The sequence below is a fragment of the Sminthopsis crassicaudata genome, chromosome 5 (assembly GCF_048593235.1).
Source record: "Sminthopsis crassicaudata isolate SCR6 chromosome 5, ASM4859323v1, whole genome shotgun sequence".
Classification (NCBI taxonomy): domain Eukaryota; kingdom Metazoa; phylum Chordata; class Mammalia; order Dasyuromorphia; family Dasyuridae; genus Sminthopsis; species Sminthopsis crassicaudata.
This window is the reverse complement of record NC_133621.1, coordinates 195,306,309-195,327,645: the sequence shown is the minus strand read 5'-3', so window position 1 is coordinate 195,327,645 and position 21,337 is coordinate 195,306,309. Positions and strand designations below refer to the sequence as shown.

At 38.2% G+C, this 21,337-nt stretch overlaps 1 protein-coding gene across 4 annotated transcripts in view; it reads right to left on the bottom strand.

Annotated features, from left to right (window-relative positions):
- LOC141543689 (maestro heat-like repeat-containing protein family member 1) overlaps nt 1–21,337 on the bottom strand; it is an 82,376-nt gene that overhangs the window by 20,538 nt on the left and 40,501 nt on the right. For 3 of the 4 annotated variants that reach the window (XM_074269295.1, XM_074269298.1, XM_074269296.1), the window contains exons 20-29: nt 15,105–15,227; nt 14,599–14,751; nt 13,838–13,957; nt 13,310–13,389; nt 7,144–7,276; nt 4,764–4,853; nt 3,175–3,279; nt 2,336–2,471; nt 1,785–1,885; nt 4–153 (exon numbers count right to left, since the gene is read on the bottom strand). In XM_074269295.1, coding sequence (XP_074125396.1) covers nt 4–153; nt 1,785–1,885; nt 2,336–2,471; nt 3,175–3,279; nt 4,764–4,853; nt 7,144–7,276; nt 13,310–13,389; nt 13,838–13,957; nt 14,599–14,751; nt 15,105–15,227 — 1,191 coding nt within the window. The remainder of the gene's footprint in view (nt 1–3; nt 154–1,784; nt 1,886–2,335; nt 2,472–3,174; nt 3,280–4,763; nt 4,854–7,143; nt 7,277–13,309; nt 13,390–13,837; nt 13,958–14,598; nt 14,752–15,104; nt 15,228–21,337) is intronic. The other variant, XM_074269297.1, reaches the window with a different exon arrangement.

The following is a 21,337-nucleotide window of genomic DNA, read 5'->3' as shown; positions in this document are numbered from 1 at the left end:
TACCTTCAATACATCCTTCCCTCTCTCCTCCATGGTAGAGTTCATGAGCTGCCCTGAAGCCAGGGAGATCTTGGCCCTGCTGTCAATTAAGCCCTCCATGGCAGTCATTACCAGGTTGGTGACTTGTTTAGGGGTGAAGTATTCTGCAAAAGCCTGTAATGGAGTGGACAAAGGCAGGAGATACTCTACTTATCCAAGGACACTAATCTTATGCTCCTTATCTTGGAGGGGGGAGATTAGGGAAGGGGTTCTTATCAGATTTGCTGATTTAAATTTTCCCCAGATAGGTCTACTTCCAAAGTAGGGCTGCCTACCCACAACTCAGGATGAAATCCTGCCAGAAGGGGCTAAGAAGAAGGGAAAATGACAAAGCTCATGAAAGTAAGTTAGAGGATCATTTTTATTTGTTTATTGAAATTTGTTTTTGTTATGGATGGCAGCCATGTTTAAATTAAAACAAAAATTGGAGAGCAAGATGGGAGAGGGTGTGCTGTAGTACAAGGAAAAAGAAGAGACACTAGATTTATGATCAGAAGACTGAGTGACTTTGGACAGATCTCCACCGATCTGGACATCAATTTCCCCAGCTGTAAAATGGGTAAGTTGGAAGTAGATGATATCTAAAATTACTCCATCACCACACAGCTAATACTATAGTAGAGGGCTGGGAAAGCTAAGTTGGAGCCAAAAACTATGGTAATGTTGCAGGTGATAGTTTACCATAAATGAAGGAAAAGGGCTTATACAATTGTCTGGATAGAATTCATTATCAGGCATCTAATAAAGATATCTGTAGAGTGAGAAGGAAGAAATGAAACTAGAGGGACAACATGGCAAAATGAATATGGGCCTGGTTTTAAAACCAGAAAGACCTGCCTCTAACACTAATTGTATGACCATGGGCAAGTCTTTAATAACTTAGTGCTCAAAGTAACCCTCTAAGAACATAATATAGTATGTAATGAAATTATAGATACTACATATATATATATATATGTATATATATATATATATATATATATATAAAACTAATATAATATTCCAAGATGTATCGATAGAAGTAGTACCCATATCAGGAGTTCCCTATTTATAAGTCACAAGTCCAATCTAAAATAAATTAATTAAAGTTGAGTGAGCTAGCACTGGAGAGACTCTTGTGCCTAAGACCCGACTTATTTAGTTACAATATTCCCAAAGATTAGAACTAGGCTTGGAAGCTTGATAACCATTGGAGCATCATTGAATTAAAAATCACAAGGGACATTAGAAATCACCTAATCTCATTTTCAAAATGGGAAAACAAGTTCATAAAAATGAAGCAATTTGCCCAAGAACACTCAGCTAAAAAACAGAAAAGTAAGACCTAAGCCAAGTCCAATGCTTGGTATCTACTCTTTCTACTTCCTTTAGCTGAACTCTCTGTATTCTAAATTTTGTCCAAAAAATCATTGCTTACTGAATACTTCTTTAGTACATTGTGACTTATGAAGCACTTTTCTAGCTACAACCTTGTGAAGTTGTTAGAGTATGAATCACATTTTATAAGAGGAAGAGTGTATCGAGCATAAATTTCAATGCCTTGTCTCTCCACTTCACACCTACAAATACAGAGCCAAAGATGCTGAAAGAGGCAAGACCCATTTAGGGGTATCTACAGGATTATATGAGATTAGGGATACAGTCATGTCCCTGCATTATGCTTTAGATTTCTTCCTACCTCCCCTCTCAAGGTCAGAGTCTGTGTGGGGGGAAAAGGGAGAGATTACTTGATTTTGCTGGCTTACCTTGGCAATCTCAGAGGTATCATTGTGGAACACACAGGCACTGTAGACACCTTCTTTATTGGGAAGTTCTTCCCATATCCCTTTCTTTTCCTGATCCAATTCTAGAATACAAGTTTCACCTTCCCACTCCTCCAACTCCTGGAGTAAGTACCCTTTCCTTCCCACCAGGTACTATAGGAGTTTTCCAGATGTATCCCATCCCCAACCCCTTAAACACACTAACTGCTGAGCTTCCTTAGACAAATCAAGCTGGAATAGAGGGACAGAAAAGGAGATAAGTAGCAATGGAGGTTAAGATCATAAGAACTCCTAAGGGAGATATCACAGTTATCTTGAAGGCAAAATTCAGGAGTATAAAATAACAGGTTAAGGAATGGATAAATCAAGGTGTTAGGTCATGCATTTCCAGAGAAGAGATCTGATGTCCCTTCTAAGTAGCTAAAGATCATAGAATGTGCCTGGATCCCACCCGGGGAAGTGAAGAACAAGGACAATAGTTGAGCTTGAGGGAAGGGAGTGGGAAAAGGGACAGGACAGTTAGCTTTCCATACTCTTCTTGTGCAGCATGATGCAGTAAAGGCTGTAAACTGCCTGTGAAGCCAGGAAGCTGATGTTGTCCACATGGTCCTGGCAAAGTATAGCCAGAAGCTTCACCAGTTGTCCAAGCCGGGGAAATTCAATGTCGACCTCAGAAGAGAAGAGGAGGAGGAGGGAAAAGGATACACTCACTATTCCTTTTTCCCCCTGCTATTCTCTTATAACATGTTACTTCATAGGTTAATGTGAAGGAAGAAAGGCAGCTCATGGGTCACCCTAGGGAAAGTAAGAGCAAAGAGAGGGATTATGGTGTTTGGTGAAGTTAATGGAAGCAAAAACTGGTAGGACTGCCTGTCCCTGGGCACATGAATGGAAAAATGCTCATCAGGAGCAAAGGTGAGACATGAAGACATAACAGAGAGGCTGAGGAAAGAATAAAGAGCAAAAGAATCAGGGAAAGGAAGAACAAAGAGGATATACAAGACCTAGGTGGGAAAGACTTTAGAGAAGCATCCTAATGTATTGGAAAGTATTTTGGTTTTGGAAGTCAGGATCCAGACATTTACATGTATGGCCTTGGGGAAAATAATTTCTAACTTCTCTGAGACCCATTTTCTTTTCTTTAAATGAGACAGTAACATTTGCACTCCCTTCCTTACAAAGTTGGAGTAGGGTAGGAATTTTGCAAACCTTAAAACCTTATAGAAATGCTCCTCTTGTGTGTTTGCTGAGGGGCTAGATAGGTAAGTATGAGTGGGGAGGAAGAATGAATTGGATCCCTTCTCCCTTGCTTGTGTCTTGGAGATTCCTGATCTGCTTGCCCTAGACTGTCTTTCACAATGGTTATACTTACATAAAAATTGTGCTTCTTGGCAGTGAAACTGAGAATTCGAACACCACACCAGAGGGCTCGCTCCCTCTCATGGTCCTTATGGGAATTAAGCCATGTGTCCAAAAACTGACGAGAAGAAGAAGGGGAAAGAAGATCCCACTCAGCTACATCTCCCAGGAGGAAAAAGCCCCCACACTGGCTTCTGAAAAATGTATGGACATCACTCTATGGTATAGAACTGACTTTACACAGACACGTGGTATGATTTGAAGGGTCTTACTGGATACAAAAGTTTCTAAAATTCTACAATAAGAGATTCAGGTACCTCTGGAAGTAGTTATCTCTTCTTGGCTCAGTGATCCATCTTCTCTGACAAAGTTTTGATATATCCCCCCACTCTCTTTCCCAGTTGTCATTCCCCCATTTATCCCCCTTTACAACTTGTCAGGCACATCAATGAATTGTAAATGAATTGACTGTATTCATTCTTGAAAGCAGAATTTAATACAATGACACGAGGAAGAAAGAAATTAAAAAAGGAGATAGAAAAGAGAGAAAAATGAGCAAAAAGAAAAGAGGATCAAGGGGAGTAGTGGCACTGAAAATATTGGTGGGAGAACATAAAACACAAAAAGAAAACATGGCTGGCTTCAGAACTGTACTCAGAGTCAGCCTTATCTGGGAGCCACCATGTCCCTGTAGTCCATCATGCCTCCTAGCAAAAATTCCTTATTTTAAACACAGTGGAAGAGAAAAGAAGTTTGGGAATGAAGATGGAGAAGGAGAGGGAAAGGGTTTTGGAGAAGGAGTCATTTTTCTTTTTATGCAGCCGCGTACTAGCTAGAACTGCAAAGAACTTTAGAGAGGATTTACCCTCATTTTACAGATGAAGAAACAGGTTCACAGAGTGAAGGGATTTCCCTAATTACAGAGGTGGGATTTGATTCTATGTCCTATACTTCTAAAGGCCATTCTTTAGGTTCTATATTCTCTTCATCCTCTCTCTACTTTCTTGGTAGAATCTCTGGTCCTGCTCTAGTTTCTATCAAATCAACAAATATTTATCAAATGCATGTTAAGTATAAGACACTATGCAAGGATATAAGGATTAATTTTTTTTTTAAATCAAACAATCCCTGCCCTTAAAGATTCCTATGTAATATAGTTATATGTTATATACACACAAATAAGCATACAAGGTAGAATGGGGTGAGGGCAAAGGAAAGATAGGGGGGAAAGGCTTAAAAGAAATATGAAGGAGACATTTTTCTTCAACTAGAAACGACTTCACAAGAGGAGTGGCAATTGTTCAAGAGACCAGGGAAGGAGAATTTCAGCAGGCAAAAGTGAGGAAAATATCCCAGGAATGGGGAACAGATTGTATGGATGCCCAGAGGTAGGATAGGGCAGGGTAAAAGTAGGACATAGCAAGTAACCCATTTTCCTTGAAACATAGAGTGTATGAAGAAATATGAATATATAAATAAGTATAGATATGAATTTTATAAATGAATCAGATTGTGAAGGACCACAAGCCTGGCTGAGTTCATATAGTAAGTGGGGAGTCATTAAAGCATGTAACAGAAAACTACCAGGTTTTTCTCACTGACCTCCAAGTAGTTCTGGACCCAATTTGGCATTTCCATGACCAACCCCTCCAGCATCTTCCGCAGAGCCTGCAATGTGTCCCTGAATAAATTCTAGACATGAAGAGAGGAGGAAGATTTTTCAAGAAAGAGTCAATCAATCCCCTCCCTCAAAATCACCGGAATATCTTTTTTGAGAAAGCCCACCTAGCTAAGTCTGTGCCTTATAATTTATATCTCCTCTTCCCTTTGGTGCAATGGATTAGAACACCAATCCCAGAGTCAGGAATACCCAAGTTCAAATGTAACTTCAGACCCTTACTGATGATGACCCTGGACCAGTCACTTCACCCTGTTTGACTCGGTTTCCTTATCTATAAAATGAGCTGGAGAACCACTCTCTCTGCTAAGAAAACCCCAAATGGGGTCATGAAGAGCTGGAAAAGAATAATCTACTAAACAACAACTGTACCCATCATGAATGTCTCAAGGTGGTACCATGGATAGCTTGGTGTCAAGACTGGATTTGATGGGAATCTGACAAGGGAAACTGAGGCTGGAGACCCCCCCCAAAATAACTTCCCACGTTATTGTGACCTAAGAAGTCAGCCCAACCCCACCTCTGTTAAGTAGCACTAATTTACCTTTCTATAGTTCAGCTGACACCGCCCAAGTTTTCTATAGAGATGAACTAAAGCTAAGTACCCCTACTTAACTATCAATAGAACTGAATTCACCTTAAGTACCTCCACTTAAGTTCTACACAATTTGAACTATCACTAATCAAACTTTCTATAGCCTTACTGAAGCCTATTCAAACCCAATAGCTCTGTATTGTCTCAAATCATATCTACGAGGGTGGGAAGAATGGGCAGATGGGCAGAACAGACCGAACTCTAATTCCATCACAGAGTTCTGCTCCATTTGAGATCTCTTGATGATTTATAATAAACTTAAACTTCTACTTTTACTTATAATTTAGTAAATTCTTTTACTTCACCCGCGCCTTGTCTCATCAAAAGCCTGCACATCCCCAATAGATTCAAGTCCCTTCTCTGACACACACTGGCTGTGTGATCCTGGTCAAGTCACTTAACCAATGTATGACCTTGGGCAAGTCCCTTAATCAATGTATGACCTTGGCAGGTCCCTTAACCAATATGTGACCTTGGGCAGGTGACTTAATCAATGTATGACCTTGGCAGGCCACTTTACTTCTGTTTCTTCATCTGTAAAATGAGGATAATAATAGCACCCACCTCCTAGGGTGGTTGTGAGGATCCAATGAGATCATGTTTGTAATTGCTCTTCACAAATTCTAAAGGGCCACGAAAATGTACCAGTGTACTCAGTCATTCTCAGTCATATCCAGCTCTTCATGGTCTCAGAAGTATCTGAGCTCAGATTGAACCCACGAGGATTAGTTTTCCTCCAGACCCAGCACTCTATCTTGTAACGTGCTCTCCTGGCAGTTACAATTACTATTCTGTCCTAGACCCACCAGAGCACCTTTGACCACTGACCTTTGCAGTGTCAACTCTACCCGGCTCGCCTCCTCTGAGGCCTTCTAAGGTCTCTGGCCACAATCTCTTGAATCTATAGCTTAATAACCGGTAGCGCACTCAAGAACAACCCCGTGTAATCTTAAAAGCCTTTATTATACCTACTCACATAATGCCCTGACTGATGCCCTGACTTGTTGGTTCCCGGGTGAACACCTGGTCAGAAGACCCACGTGTTCACTACCAAAACCCTTACCTCTTTTGGCTACCCATCTTGGCTTGGCCACCCAGGCTGGGGAGCCAGGATCAAGAGCACGAGGTTAAAGAGGGCGGTTGCTGCCTGCAGTGGGCTTACATAGGGCCTGTGAGGTCACACACACAGCCAATCAGCGAGAGAGTCACCCATTACAAAACTATCTCAATATGGCCAGGATCCCGCCCAAGGGCAGTCCTAATATCTACAGAAATTACTTCTGGGCCTCAATCTCCCGATGCACTGTGTCCGCCCATTTAAAGGGCCCTTACACTATCTATTGCTCCATCTAACTCCCTCTAAATAAACACTAGTTGGTATATCACTAATGGTTGCTATTATTACTACTACTATTAACAGCATTAATAAAAATATTAATAATAACAATAAAGACACAGTCTTGGGTCCCTTATTCTAATTTAGAGTCTTGTTCCAGGGTTTAACAATGGCAGAAAGTTTGCACTCTTCATAATTCCCTTTCAAATCTGTCCAAACTATTGAGATTCTAAGCTGAAGGGGGCTCACCCACATCTGTTTGTCCCCCTTTGTCATATCTAGGGTGACTCTCACAGGAGTCTGCAGACATTCTTATTTGCTCCTGATAACTAACTACCCCCACCTTAAAGTTATCCAAGGAAGAGCCCATTACCGCTGTGGCCTGGGACTCCTTGGGTGACAAATCTCTCTGCATGACCTCTAAGGGAGGCAGGCCAACAACGTATTTAAAACAAACTTTGAGCAGTTCCTTCTTTTCTTCTACTTGCAAGGGAGGCTTCAGCTTCCTAGAGGAAAGAAGATACATGTTCAGAATCACTGACAGGGGACAAGAGGACATAAGGAATAGGTGATGAATGAGCCAAAGATGGGACAAAAAGGACTAAGGGGAAGGGAGATACAAAAAGAAAGTGGAAGGAAGGGATGAGACATTGTATCCCTACACAATGGAGAGAAGCTATTTTTTTTTTCTGTTGCCTTGAGATTACCGTTAAGGGTAATGAACTAAACCAGCTACACCCAGCAAAAGAGCTCTGGGAGATGACTATGAACCACTACATCGAATTCCCAGTCCCTTTATTTTTGTCTGCCTGTATTTTTGATTTCCTTAACAGGCTAATTGTACACTGTTTCAAAGTCCGATTCTTTTTGTACAGCAAAATAACTATATGGACAAGTATACATATATTGTATTTAATTTATACTCTAACATATTGAACATGTATTGGTCAACCTGCCACCTGGGGGGGGAGGGGAAAAATTAGAACAATAGGTTTTGCAATTATCAATGTTGTAAAATTACCCATGCATATATCTGGTAAATAAAAACTATAATTAATAAAAAATAAAAATTAAAAAATGAGATTACTGCTAAGGAAAGCAAAAAGGAGTATATATATCCCTGACAGCCATTTCCTTGAAGGTTTTCTTCAGGAACAGTTTTCTTCACCAGCAGGTGGGCCACCAAGTAATGATTTTTTTTTTAACCATAATAACCCATGAAATAGACAAAAACACAAAATGGGCTTCAGGTTTGTTCATCTTTCTTTCCCTTCCATAGGGACAGAAAAGGGAGCAAGAATTGTTAAATACCATGAAGTGATTAAATTGCCTACAAATTACCATTAATAGAGCTGTGACCCACCATTTTGGCCCCCAGGGCAAAACCCACAAAATCTACCCCAAACTAACTTTTTAAGGCAAATCCATCTAGGGAAATAGGGAAAGCACTTGGAGTACAACCACCAAATGGAGGAAGAACACCACCTAGTATTTTGACATATTATTTTGCTAACTAAGTGCTCCAGAGGCAACTTAAAATAATAAATAGAAAGCTGGCCTTGGTTCTTAGATCTGACACCACCTCTTTCTTTCTCTCTCTGTCTCTTTCTATCTCTCTGTGTGTCTCTCTCTGCCTATCTGTCTCTATCTCTTTGTGTCTGTCTCTGTGTATCTGTTTCTGTGTCTCTATCTCTCTGTGTCTCTGTCTCTCTATTTCTCTCTCTGTCTCTGTTTATCTCTCTGCCTGTCTCTGTTTCTGTCTGTCACACACACACACACACACACACACACACACACACACACACACACACCCCCTCTCAAGCCAGAAAACAACTAGATGTTCAAGTGTCTCTTCCCTATTGAAGGAGCACAGGCACTTTTCCTCTCTCGAGAACCTTGCTTGGAGGTAGAGATGGTGGGAAGGGGACGAGGGGCATGGAGGGGAATATCATATATATATATATATATATATATATATATATATATATATATATATATATATATATATATATATATATATATATATATATATATATATATATATATACAGGTAAGGTAGAATAAGGACAAAAAATCCAACAGAAAAGGTCGGTTCCAAGGGGAGGAAAAAAAAAAAAGAGGCCAGCACAGACAGGGTTGGACTAGGGGCTAGCACACTGCGCTGATAGGGCTGGGGAGAACTCTGGGATCAGAGAAGCTACTGAGATAGAGAATCTGACACAGGCTGATAGCTCTACTGTGCTTATAAAACAGCAGTTCAGAAGAGAAATCAAGCCACTTTAAAATGTAAAGCCTGATCCTAGAACCACCCCAATCCAGAAGTGACCTATACAGATCTTGGCATGGCAGAGCTGCCCTTCTGCTGTCCAGGGCTTCTCCTTGGAGCAGTTAAAAACCTGAACAGCGGGAGACACAACCTGGGGCAGCCTCTAATCCACATAGTGCGGGGGTCAGCCTGAGGCAGTGGAATTCTAGCAGAAGCAAAATTCCAACAGCATCAGGACTCCGAGAGCAATGGAACCTTCAAAGCAGGGACCATGGTTTCTGGGCAGAAACTTCCAGTTTGAGCACAGGGGCTTTTTGTGTCAGCTGCTAATATCCACGGCCCCACGAGAGGCTTTGGTTGGGGTTTGTGAGGCTTTCACTGTTCAGCCTCAAACCTCAGGGCAGTCCCTAGGCTGTGGCCTTCACTGTGGCAGAGTCCTTCACTGGGCACTCCTCCCCGCAGCGTGCTAACCACCTTTGAGTCATTTGTGGGGGGGAGGGGTACTCTCTAACAGAACTCTCTCTCTTAGCCCAGTCACAGGATTGCTGCATCCTATCCCCAGTCTGGGAGAAAGCTGATAAATTTCCTACCCAAGGGCAGACCCTCACAGAATTTTAACAATGAGTAAGAAGCTGAAGAGAACGATTGACACCTTCTATACAGAGAAAGAGCGGGTATCCAACCCCGAGGAAACTAATATCAGACAGTCTCCACATAACACCCTAAAGGAGAATGATACCTGCCCCCCATCACATAACTCTCTCCTAGAAGAGACTATTAAAAAGTTAAGAGAGTTTGAAGAAAAATGGGGAAAGGAAAGAGAAGCTATAATAGAGAATAACAATGTCCTGAAATTTGAGTTGGAAAAAATAAAGAATTCACCGGAGGTGCAGGGAAACAAAATTTGTGAATTGGAAAAGGTTTAAAAATCACAGGAAAGTAGGATTTCTGAATTGGAAAAGATAAAAAATTCCCAAGAAAGTAGAATTTGTGATTTGGAAAAAGAAAATAACTCACTAAAAAAAAAAATTAGTGAAATGGAAAAAAATTCAACAGAGCAAAATAATTCATTTAAAAACTCCATTGGGCATATACAAAAAGAACTAAAAAATGTGAATGAAGAAAATAACTCATTAAAAATCAGGACTGAACAAATAGAAATGAATAATTCATTAAGAAACTAAGAATCAGTCAAACAAAACAAAAAAAAAAATGAAAAGCTGGAGAATAACTTCAAATACTTACTGGGAAAATCTATAGACCTGGAAAATAGATCTAGGAGAAATAATCTGAAGATCATTGGACTTCCCGAAAATTATGATCAAAAAAAGAGCCTAGATTCTATTTTACAGGAAATCATCAAAGAGAACTGTCCAGAGATAATAGAAACAGAAGGGAAAATAGACGTTGAAAGAATTCATCGAACACCTTCTGAAAAAGAACCTAAAAAAGGTACTCCACGGAACATTGTGGCTAAGCTGCAAAACTACCAAACTAAGGGAAAAATATTGCAGGCAGCTAGGAAAAAAACAATTCAAATATCAAGGTGCCACAATAAGGGTCACTCAAGATCTGGCTGCCTCCACATTAAAGGATCAAAGGGACTGGAACCTGATATTCCAAAAGGCAAAAGAACAAGGATTGCAACCAAGAATAAACTACCCAGCTAAGTTTAGCATTTTCTTCCATGGAAGAAGATGGACATTTAATGAAACAGAGGAATTCCATTTGTTTCTAAGAAAAAAACCAGACTTAAAAAAAAATTTGATCTACATTCACAAGACTGAAGAGAAGCAGAAAAAGGTAAAAAGAACTCTTGAGAACTGTATCTCTGTTGTGTATACAGAAAGTCCACATGGATAATTTGATTTTACTGATATAACATAAAAAAGGGAAGGAGATAGTATCAGAAAAAGGGAAAGGAGAGATAAAAAGAGGGATACTGCATCCCAGGAAGAGGCATAGAAAATTTACCACATCTGAGGAAATTTAGAGAGGGGGAGAAACATTGTGTGAATCTTACTCTCATCAGAATAGGCTCAAAAAGTATATAATTGACATATTTGTTTTTCAGAGAATTCTCCCTCACCTCATTATAAGGGGGGAGAGGAAAAAGGAAAAAGAAAAGAGGAATAAGGGAAGGGTACAAGAAAGGGGAAGGGACTTAAAAGGATGGGGGGAGGGATACTAAAAAGGGAGGGCTGCGCATCACAAGTGGGGTCCATAAATTCCATACTGGGGAAGGGGTTCAGGGGGGACAAGGGGGCAAAAAGCATAATCAGGGGATAATAAGATGGCAGGAAAAACAGAATTAGTAATTTTAACTGTAAATGTGAATGGGATGAACTCTCCCATTAAATGGAGACTGTGACACATTTAATATGTATGGGATTGCCTGTCATCTAGGGGAGGGAGTCTAGGGAGGGGAAAATTTGGAAAAATGAATACAAGGGATAAGGTAAAAAAAAATTACTCATGCATATGTACTGTCAAAAAAAATTATAATTATAAAATTTTTAAAAAAAGAATAAAAGCAGAGGCTTTGGTCTTGGCAATGAGGACCATTTATTGAATGCTATAACGGATAGAGTTGGGCCTGGGATCAGGAAGAAACGAGTTAAAATCTAGTCTCAAAAACATTAGCTGTGTAAACCTGGGTAAGTTAATTAACCCATCTATAAAATGGGGATGATAATAGTATCTACTATTAGCTTAGCACTGCATCAGGAACTGAGTGCTATTATAAATGTTAGTTATTTTATTATGACTATTACTATTTCTTCCTTAAAGCTTGAGCAGAGGAGAGGACAGGTTGAAATATGAAACTGCAAATCTGTGATGTACAAATTGTACAGATTTCCTTAATTATAAGAAGATGGAAAGGGTATGAAAGAAAGAGGTGTAATTTAAAAGGCATTTTTATTACCAATAGAATGGTGTTTCATAGGACAGAGTGGAAAGGGAAAGCAGAATGGGAGAAGGGTAGGGCTGAGGCAGAAGTGGGATCCAGAATCAGTCAGAGGAATAGGGGAATGCTTCAACTCCGAATCCCAGGGATTCGGAAAAGAAAAGCTGCTAACTGTACAGTAGTAGATTGTCACATCCTTCCAAGCAGCAAGGACAGATCTGTCCCAGCTCCCAACTCATAGCCCATGTCAATTGTCACTATCTGAGTGAGAAGAGAGAAGGTAGAATCTCTAGATTCTCAGGATCCTAGAAGACTAGGTGCCCTAGGAGCAATAAGACAACTCAGAGTCCAGTTGTTGAGCCACTCTGGATTTCTTATGTCCCACTGTGCCTCACGAGTAAGAAGAAACACAACAAAAGAATTAAAAAGGTAAAACCAGGGGATATCAGGCCAAGTAGATAGAGAGGAAGTCCTTTTTTGGAGGTGACACAATTTTGAGGCCATGGAGAGATCTTTTCTCAATATATATGAAGAGGAGAAAGTTGTTCAAGATGTGTAGAGGATAGTGTGGGAGGAGTGAAAAGCATAGGTATCTTTGCTATCAAAGAAAGATGATTAAGGAGGTATCATCAATTACTGACTCATATGATACTTTCTTATCTTAATATCTTAATGTAAATAAATTACACAATGTAAATATTTATATATGTGTATATATATATAAATGTATATATGTGCACATATATATAAATACACATATACATCACACACACACACACATATATATATATCATCCTCTATGAAAATATAAGGGATAATAGGCTTTTGCAAACAATATCCTATAGTAAACCACACTTTCGTGATATACAGTCTCCTTCACAATTAATCATTGAAATAAGGTCCAGGACATTGGTAGGCAATCCAAGTGGCACAATAGCATCCCAAAATATTAAAATATTAATATTTCAACCTACTGGATTCTTTACTGAATATTTATGGAAAGATGTATGGCATGCAATCTATACTAGGAGATGTAAAGCCTACGTTCATGACATCCCAGATCCATCAATGTATCAGAGTCTGAGAGAGGAATATGTAGTAGACATAGTACTGAGGTGAGGACAAAAAATTGCTTCCAGCTTCTCTCCCTCTCACTTATTAGAATCTCAATAAATGAACCAAAGATAGGGTTCCAAGCTGGTAGCTATCCATACTATTTGCCAACACTATCTCCAAGGGAGTAGGATCTTCTCAGATGGCTGGGGATATTTGCACTGGGTTATTGAAAGAGGTGAAAGAGACTGGAAAGGAAGAAGGAAACAAAGGAGCATTGGAGGGAATGGGGGGGATCTTCCATCACACTACCTGAAATTTGTGATAATCATCATAGCCTTCTGTCGAATTGGATTGGAGATAAAGACTGATGGCTCCTGTTTTACCAGTTCCTGTGACTCCCCCAGGGAGTAAGAATAAAGACAATACACATTATTTCCCTCCCACTTCTATTCTCTTCCCTATCATTACTCTGCCCCTCAGACTCCAGTTCCCAAAGAAAGAGCAGTCAGGGTACCCAAAGGCTAGAATTTTCCCAGAATTCCCAGGACTAGACTTCAGAAAGCATCCTTCACCAGTCAATTCCACAATACCAGAGATAGAGGAGGGGGACAGATAACACAAATTCTTTTCCAAAGAGAAAACCGTAGCAGTAGCAAAGGCTCCTGTGTCCTATTTCGTAGGACTTAAGGGCTTAGGAATTAAAAAACCAAAACGGATAGGAGGCTCAGATACCCAATATCTTAGATCTAGCCTACGAGCTGTGATTACTTTCCATGATGACTAGTTTTTACCCTAAGAATGTCCATGCCCCCCCCCAACATGTTAGGACTGACTCACCATCATGAAGTACACCATTTTTACTTTGAAGGAGAATTGGAAGTCTGGGAAATTCATATTTGCCAAGTTGCTTGTTAACATGACCACAGAATTCAGGTAATTCAGTGTCAGTTCTTTATCCTATATCAACCATCAGAATTAGATTCCTGCAGAGTGCTTCCTGGGAAGTGATGGTCTTGGGGTTCTAGGTTATGCATATATCTCAAGATTTGGGTGAGAAGAGAAGGCAGGGAACCCTTTAGCCCATCCCAAATCCCTATCCTTTACCCCACTGACAATATCTGGGACCTTATCAATCCTCATAATGAAGTCCCTGAAGTTAAGTCAAAATGCCCCATTAAACCTTGCTTAATGTCTTTCATATATTCATAGATTACCTTTGTTTAACCCCTTAAGATTTTAAGCAGCTCTTTCTTCAAAGCAGCCTTGAGATAGCAAGTATGAATATTGTGATTCCCACTTTACATATAAAGAAACTAAGGTATAAGAATTTAAGTGGAATTAGAGTTCCATAGCTGCTTAAGCATCAAGTATCAGATAGGATTTAAATTTGGGTCTTCCTGACTTCAAGTCCAGTACTTTTTCCACTCTTCTATGCTCTCTCATGCTCAGGAAAGAATTGTGGATATAATGGCAGCCACTAAGCCATAAGGGAAATGGGCAAATTATTATGGGGTAACTATAGGTAATTGAGTCCTGCCCTTGTACACCTTGCCTTGGCCTAGGTCATACTGGAAAATTAGGGTTCTATGGGGCTGCACCTTTTCTATAATGCAATTTTTGTAGTGATCTATGATTAAAGACAGGATGAAGTCTGCATGGGCACCCATATCGCACTTGATGTCTTGAAAAATTCTACTATAAGTAATGTAGATAGTGTTGCAAATTTTCATCCACTCATTCTGCTGCAGTTCCTGTTGAAGAAAGAGTTAAGACAAAGTTACTTTCAACTCATCATTACTCCCTCCTGCCCCCACTACTGTATTCCCTAATACTTTCACCTAAAAATCAAATGGCTTTTTCCCATTGCCTAATAAAAAACTTATTTTAGGGAGGATCTACTCAGAGGGCAGGGAAGGAGAATCTGAAGTTCGTGGTGCCAGAAGAGGAAGGTAAGTGAAAGAAGTACCGAAGGTGGGAAACCCAAAAGTGGAATCTTGTAGCTGCAAGAAATTAGGAAAGCCATAGTTATGGAGCCATAGTATGGAGATTTTAAAACCATGGGAAGCCTGGGGTACACAGATAAGGAAACCTTTAAGATTATTACTTTTTTGAGATTGAGGACAGGGGATGCGTTCTTATCGGTGAGCATCTTGCTGTGATCTTGAAGCACAATGAGGACTGTCTTAAGATGCTTAGTAGCTACAATACTAAAAGCATTGCCAATGCCCTGTAACAACAAAAACATCCCCCAATATATCCTGAGTCCAGGCAAGTCGCCAAACTACTATCAGATATTTATCATGTGCCTGGTATTGCGAAAAAGTATAAGATGAGGATATGAATACAAGGGAAGATGATGTTGACCCCCTTTGCACTTTGAAACCCCATTTACATTTTTTCATCATAAATTTAGCAATAATCTCAACATCGGAAGGAACAAAATTGTTACTTTAACAATGAAGGTCCACATCATCTCTGAAGCCTATAATCATGAAGAGCTGCAAAAATAGTGAGAGGTTAAATGAGTTGCCTCGAATCATAAATCAGTATATGTTGGAGGCAACATTTGACAATAGGTTTTCTCATCTTGAAGAAGGGCTGTCCATCAGCTATATCAAGCTGTCTACTATTCACAATTTTTAAAATAATTTAATAATTATGGCATTTACTCTCTTTGTAATCTGCTGATCTCTTTATCTTTTTAATGTTTCTCATTGCTTGATATACTGGTGATAGTCTACTTATTTACTGTTCTTTGAGATCTCCTTTCTTTGATTTGCATTATTTTCTATTAAGTCTTTCCACATTTCTTTATGTAGCAGGAATGATCAGGACAACTGCTAATTAATTTGCTGAACTAGACTATTTCTCATGGATTTGGACATGGACATTCTTGCTGACAGACTCTCTTTGCTTGCACAGATCACTCTTCAGATTAGTGCCCTAATGAATAGAAGTAAGGGTCTACCTTTAAATACCAAAGGAATTATGGAAAGATCACTGGATTAAATGTCAAAAAGACCTTACTTCAAAATCTAGTTCTTTGGTTTCCTATTTGTGTGATCTTGAACAAATCATTTCTGTTCTGGTCTCATTTTTTAACAGTTACATGTAAAATAACTTTTGTTATACATGTACATCCATTTTTTACATCTTTCCATGAGAATTACATTGGAAAAAAATTGGGGAAAAAAAGGGAAAGCGAAGAGAGGGAAAAAAAAAAAAAACAGAAGAAAAAAAAAGTGAACATAGTATGTGTTGATTTACATTCAGCCTCCATAGTTTTCTTTCTGGATATAGATGGTGTTTCCCATCCAAAATTTATTGGGATTGCTTTGGATCACTGAACTGCTGAGAAGAACCAAATGTATCATAGTTGATCATTACACAATCTTGCTCTTGCTGTGTAAATGTTTTCCTACTTCTGCTTGTTTCGCTTAGCATCAGTTTATGTAAATCTTTCCAAGCCTTTCTAACATCAGTCTGTCCATCATTTTTATAGAACAATAATATTCCATTTCATATACCACAACTTTTTTCAGACATTCCCCAATGGATGGGCATCTCCTTACTTTTCAATTCCTTCTGGTATCATTTTGTAAATATAAAGCTGTTGTCTAGTTGATCTCCAAGGTCTCTTCCAGCTTTAGTGACTATAAGGATTTATCCACATTTGGCATTTTATCTTTTTTCACCCAGTTATATATAAGAATAATTTTTACATTCATTTAAATTTTTTTTGAATTCCAAACTCTCTCTTTCCCTTCCTCCATTCTCCTCTCATTGAAAAGTCAAGAAATTTGTTATAGCATTATATTTAGTAACAGCAAGATTATGTAATGCTCAACTATGATAGACTTGGCTCTTCTTAGCAATGTGGTGATCCAAGACAATTCCAATAGACTTTGGATGGAAAATGCCATCTGCATTCAGAGAGAGAAAACAATGGAAACTGAGTACAGATTGAAACATACTATTTTCACATTTTTTGTTTTTTTCACGTATTTTTTCCCTTTTGGTCTGATTTTTTTTCCACAACATTTCAATTATGGAAATATTTTTTAAAGGATTGTACATCTACAACCTATATCAGATTGCTTGCTGTCTTGGGGAGGGAGGAGGTAAGGGACAAAGGGAGAAACAATTTGGAACTGAAATCTTACAAAAATGAATGTTGAAAGCTATCTTTATATATAATTGAAAAATGAAATATTATTGAGGAAAAAAAAGAAATTTGTTATAGGTTATACATGTGCATTCATGAAAAACACATTTAAATATTAGTCACGTTATAGAGGAAATAACAAGAAAAAAAGTTTTTAAAAATGTGCTTTGATCTGCATTCAGACTTCATCAGTTCTTTCTCTGGAGTTGGAAAGCCTTTTCCTCATAAGTCCTTCAGAATTGTTTTGGATCATTATATTGCTCAAAATAGCTAAATCTTTCATAGTTGATAATTGTTCAATACTACTATTCACTTTGCATCAATTGATGTAAATCTTTCAAGGTTTTCTGAAACCATCTTATTCATCACTTTTCATAATATAATAGTATTCCATTGCAATCATATCACAGCATGTCTAATCATTCCTCAACTGATGGGGATCCCCTCAATTTTCAATTCTCTGCCACCCAAAAAGAGCTACCATAAATATTTGTGTAAATAGAGATCTTTTCCCCTTTTAAAAAATCTCTTTGGAATGCAGAACTGCCAGTAGTTGCCAGTTCAAAGGATTTTATAGCCTTCTAGCATAGTTTCAAATTGCTCTCCAGAGTGGTTGAATCACTTCACAGATCAACCAACAGTGAATTAGTGTCTCAATTTTCCCACATCCCCTCCAACATTTGTCATTTTCCTTTACTGTCATATTGGTCAATCTGATAGGTGTAGATTGGTATTTCAGTGGTTTTAATTTTCATTTCTCTGATCAGTAGTGATTTAGAACATTTTTTCATATGAGCATAGATAGCTTTTATTTCTTTGTCTGAAAGCTATCTGTTCATATTCTTGGACTTGTCCACATTTGAAAAATAATTCTTCCTCACCTTTGCCTCTTAAAATCCCTAGTTTCCTTTGAAGTTCTATTCAAATACAAGCCTCTCTTTTGAAGGTTTTCTAGATTGCTCCTCCACCACCACTGTACCTTCCCCTGGAGATTTTATTCTGTATTTTCTAAAATATATTTTGCATAGGGGCAGCTAGATAGTACAGTACATAGAGAACCAGGTATGGAATTAGGAAGATTCATCTTTCTGAAGTCACATCTGGCTTCAGATAATTACTATCTGTGTGAACCTGGGCAAGTCACTTAATCCGGTTTTCTTCAATTTCCTCATTTGTAAAATGAGCTGGAGAAGGAAATGGCAAATCACTCTAAGTACCTTTGTCAAGAAAACCACAAGTGAAGTCATGAAAAATTGGATAAAACTGAAATATTTTGTATATATTTATAGGTGTGCATGTCATTTCCCAAGATAGAATGTACACTCATTGACATCAAGAATTGTTTTGTTTTGTTATATATAGTCATATAAAATGCTCTAAGTTATTATTGGTTAGAGAAATGCAAATTAAAACAACTTTGTGATATCATCTTATACCTAATCAGATTGGCTAAAATCATAGATGCCCTTCAATTAGGGAATGGCTAAACAAGTTGTGGTATAAGATTGTGAGAGAATACTACTGTGACATAAATAATGACCTGGTTGATTTTAGAAAAACATGAAAAGACTTGGACCTAAGGAGGAGGATGTTGTCCACCTTGTCCACCTCCAGAGAAAGAATTCAAAAATAAAATTATGTATAGTACAGTGACACATATATGTATTTTTGTGTTTATATATATATTATTTTTCTCATTTTATATTTAAGTTCAAAATGAATAGTTTTTTTAAAGAATTATTTCATCTTTGTGTCCTCAACACTTAATACTCCAAATATTTAATAAATTTATGTAAATTGATTTAAGTGTAATTATAAGATTGATTGGGGAAATCAATCAAATTATTCTATCTCACTTAAAGCAAGAGATAAAGCAAGACTTAAAATATAACATAACTAGATGGGAACACATCTCATTTCAAACAAATCAAAGGCATTATAAGTAAGGGCCAAAGACCCTTGGATCAATTTATATTTCTGATAAGTCACTGGTTGACCTGGAAGTCACACTATACAGAAAGAATTATTGGATTGGCTGAGAAATTGGTCTTACCATAGATATCATCTCTAAAACATTAAGCCAGTTGAGTCCCAAAGAACATAGAGTCTAGCAAACATGCTTTTTCCCCCCTCTGTTTTTTATTCTTTGTTACTGGGCAAAGTCCCTGTTGTTGAAGTGATATATTTGGAAATGAAAGTAATGTCAAAACAAAATTTGTCAAGTAGTTTTAAAAGATATGAAATTATTATAAGTTGTCTTTTAATATTTTTGATAGGAATTGTAGGTTATTGCTGCTAGATAGAATAAAAATTCTCCTATACTCTTTTCCAGACTTGATAGAATATAAGTTCCTGAAGGATAGGGTTTGTTTTATTTGTTTATTTTGTATTTGGATTCCCATGGTTGATTGAGGTCAAGTAAGCAGCTATAATGTAATTTGCTACCTCAAAATATCACTTCAACTCTTCTACTATAGAATTTGAGATTCCACCATTAGCTTCCCTTTAGGTTAAAACATTGTAGAATCAATCAAGAAGAATTTATTAAAGGCCTACAATGTACCAAGTACTATGATAGAGACAGTGAAGAGACTGAAGTTAACCATTACATTGGGGGTACAAAAATTTTGCAAATAAAACCAAAACATTTGTCATTAAATTGAAAATTATATTCTTCTATGCATCACATATTCTGGAAACAGGGAGGAAAAGCATTTGTTAAGTGCCAACTTAATATAAAAAGATATAAAATACATGAAAATGCAAGTAGAATAGTAAGATAGCTCCTGTTCTCAAGGAGCTCATATTCAAATAAAAAGAAAATACATAAAGGAGGTTTCTGCCTCAAAACAGATGAAAGTTCCATAATCCTTGGGGTACGGTAACAATATGTCTCTTTTTAAATGTCATTTCTACTGATAAAATCATAAGTTTCTGATGGTGAACTACATGACCACACCAAGGATTTAGTAGTAAGAATTTTCTTTTCTGGGTCTTCAGAAACTAGGGTTATAGCACCCATCATTAAGAGGTTCTATCAGGTTGCTTCTAAAAATGATTACCATGAAGGCTGAGTTGGACACAGGACCATGGTCGGGTGGGTGTAGGGGAGGAAATTATCATCCTTAAGGTTGTTGGGCTCACCTGTTTTCTGGTGGTAGTTGGTCAGAACCACTTTTTGGTGGCGACCTGGATAGTCCTGGGAGTCTAAGGGAAGGAGGTGGTTAAGACGGTAGTTTAATTTGACTGTAAAATGTGATTATCTCCTATCTCTCCCTTGGGGAGCTTTGTTCCTTCTTCACACAGACCAATGTGCCTGGAGTTTATCATGTGTTATGTCTCAAAGATTCTGGAGCCAACTCTTTGTAATGTCTTGAAAGTCACTTTTATAATAAAAAAAAAAACTGCATGTGTGTGTTAGAATTAATATGGTTCTCTGTTGAGGATTGTTAGCTTTTGGTTACATGCACATGTTAGAAGTTACTAAATTCAGAAAAAAGATTCAGTGATCTAATTAAGATTGATGTTTTTGCTGTTTAGTCAATTAGTCATGTCCAACTCTTTTTATCTCATTTAGGGTTTTCTTGGGAAAAATTCATTTGGTTTTTTTTTATCAGATCTGTTTTCTCTATACAACATTACGCCCCACTAATCTCACACCTCTAGCCAGACTCTCCCCTATGTCTGGAATGTTCTCCTTCCTCACTTCCAGACTTGATGTCTGTGACTCAATGGCTCTCATCTAGTTTGGTGAAATCTTTTCTGATTCCCAATTATGATGGACGCCTCTTATCAAAAAAAAAAAAATCTTTTTGTATTCAGTTTGGATTGTACACAAGTCAGGAAGCAAATCATGTATGAGCACTTATATGAGGGATGGGGGAGAATAGAGCAGAAGATAGTTCTTAGGTTGGAAGCTTGGATAACTCATCTCCAAAAGAACCCATTAAAATGTAAAGATTGGCTCTAGACTATAGGGATTTTTAGAACTGGAATAGACTTTAGTGATTTTCTCTAATCCAAAGACTTCACTCTACCAATGGGGAAGGAAACTCCCCGACATTAGATAGTTAACGGTAGAACTCCCACTGGAAACCAGGTCTCTTGATTCCTTGTTTGGAGGTCTTCCCACTATACCGCATTGCTTCCCTGAATCTAGGGCATCTAGAATT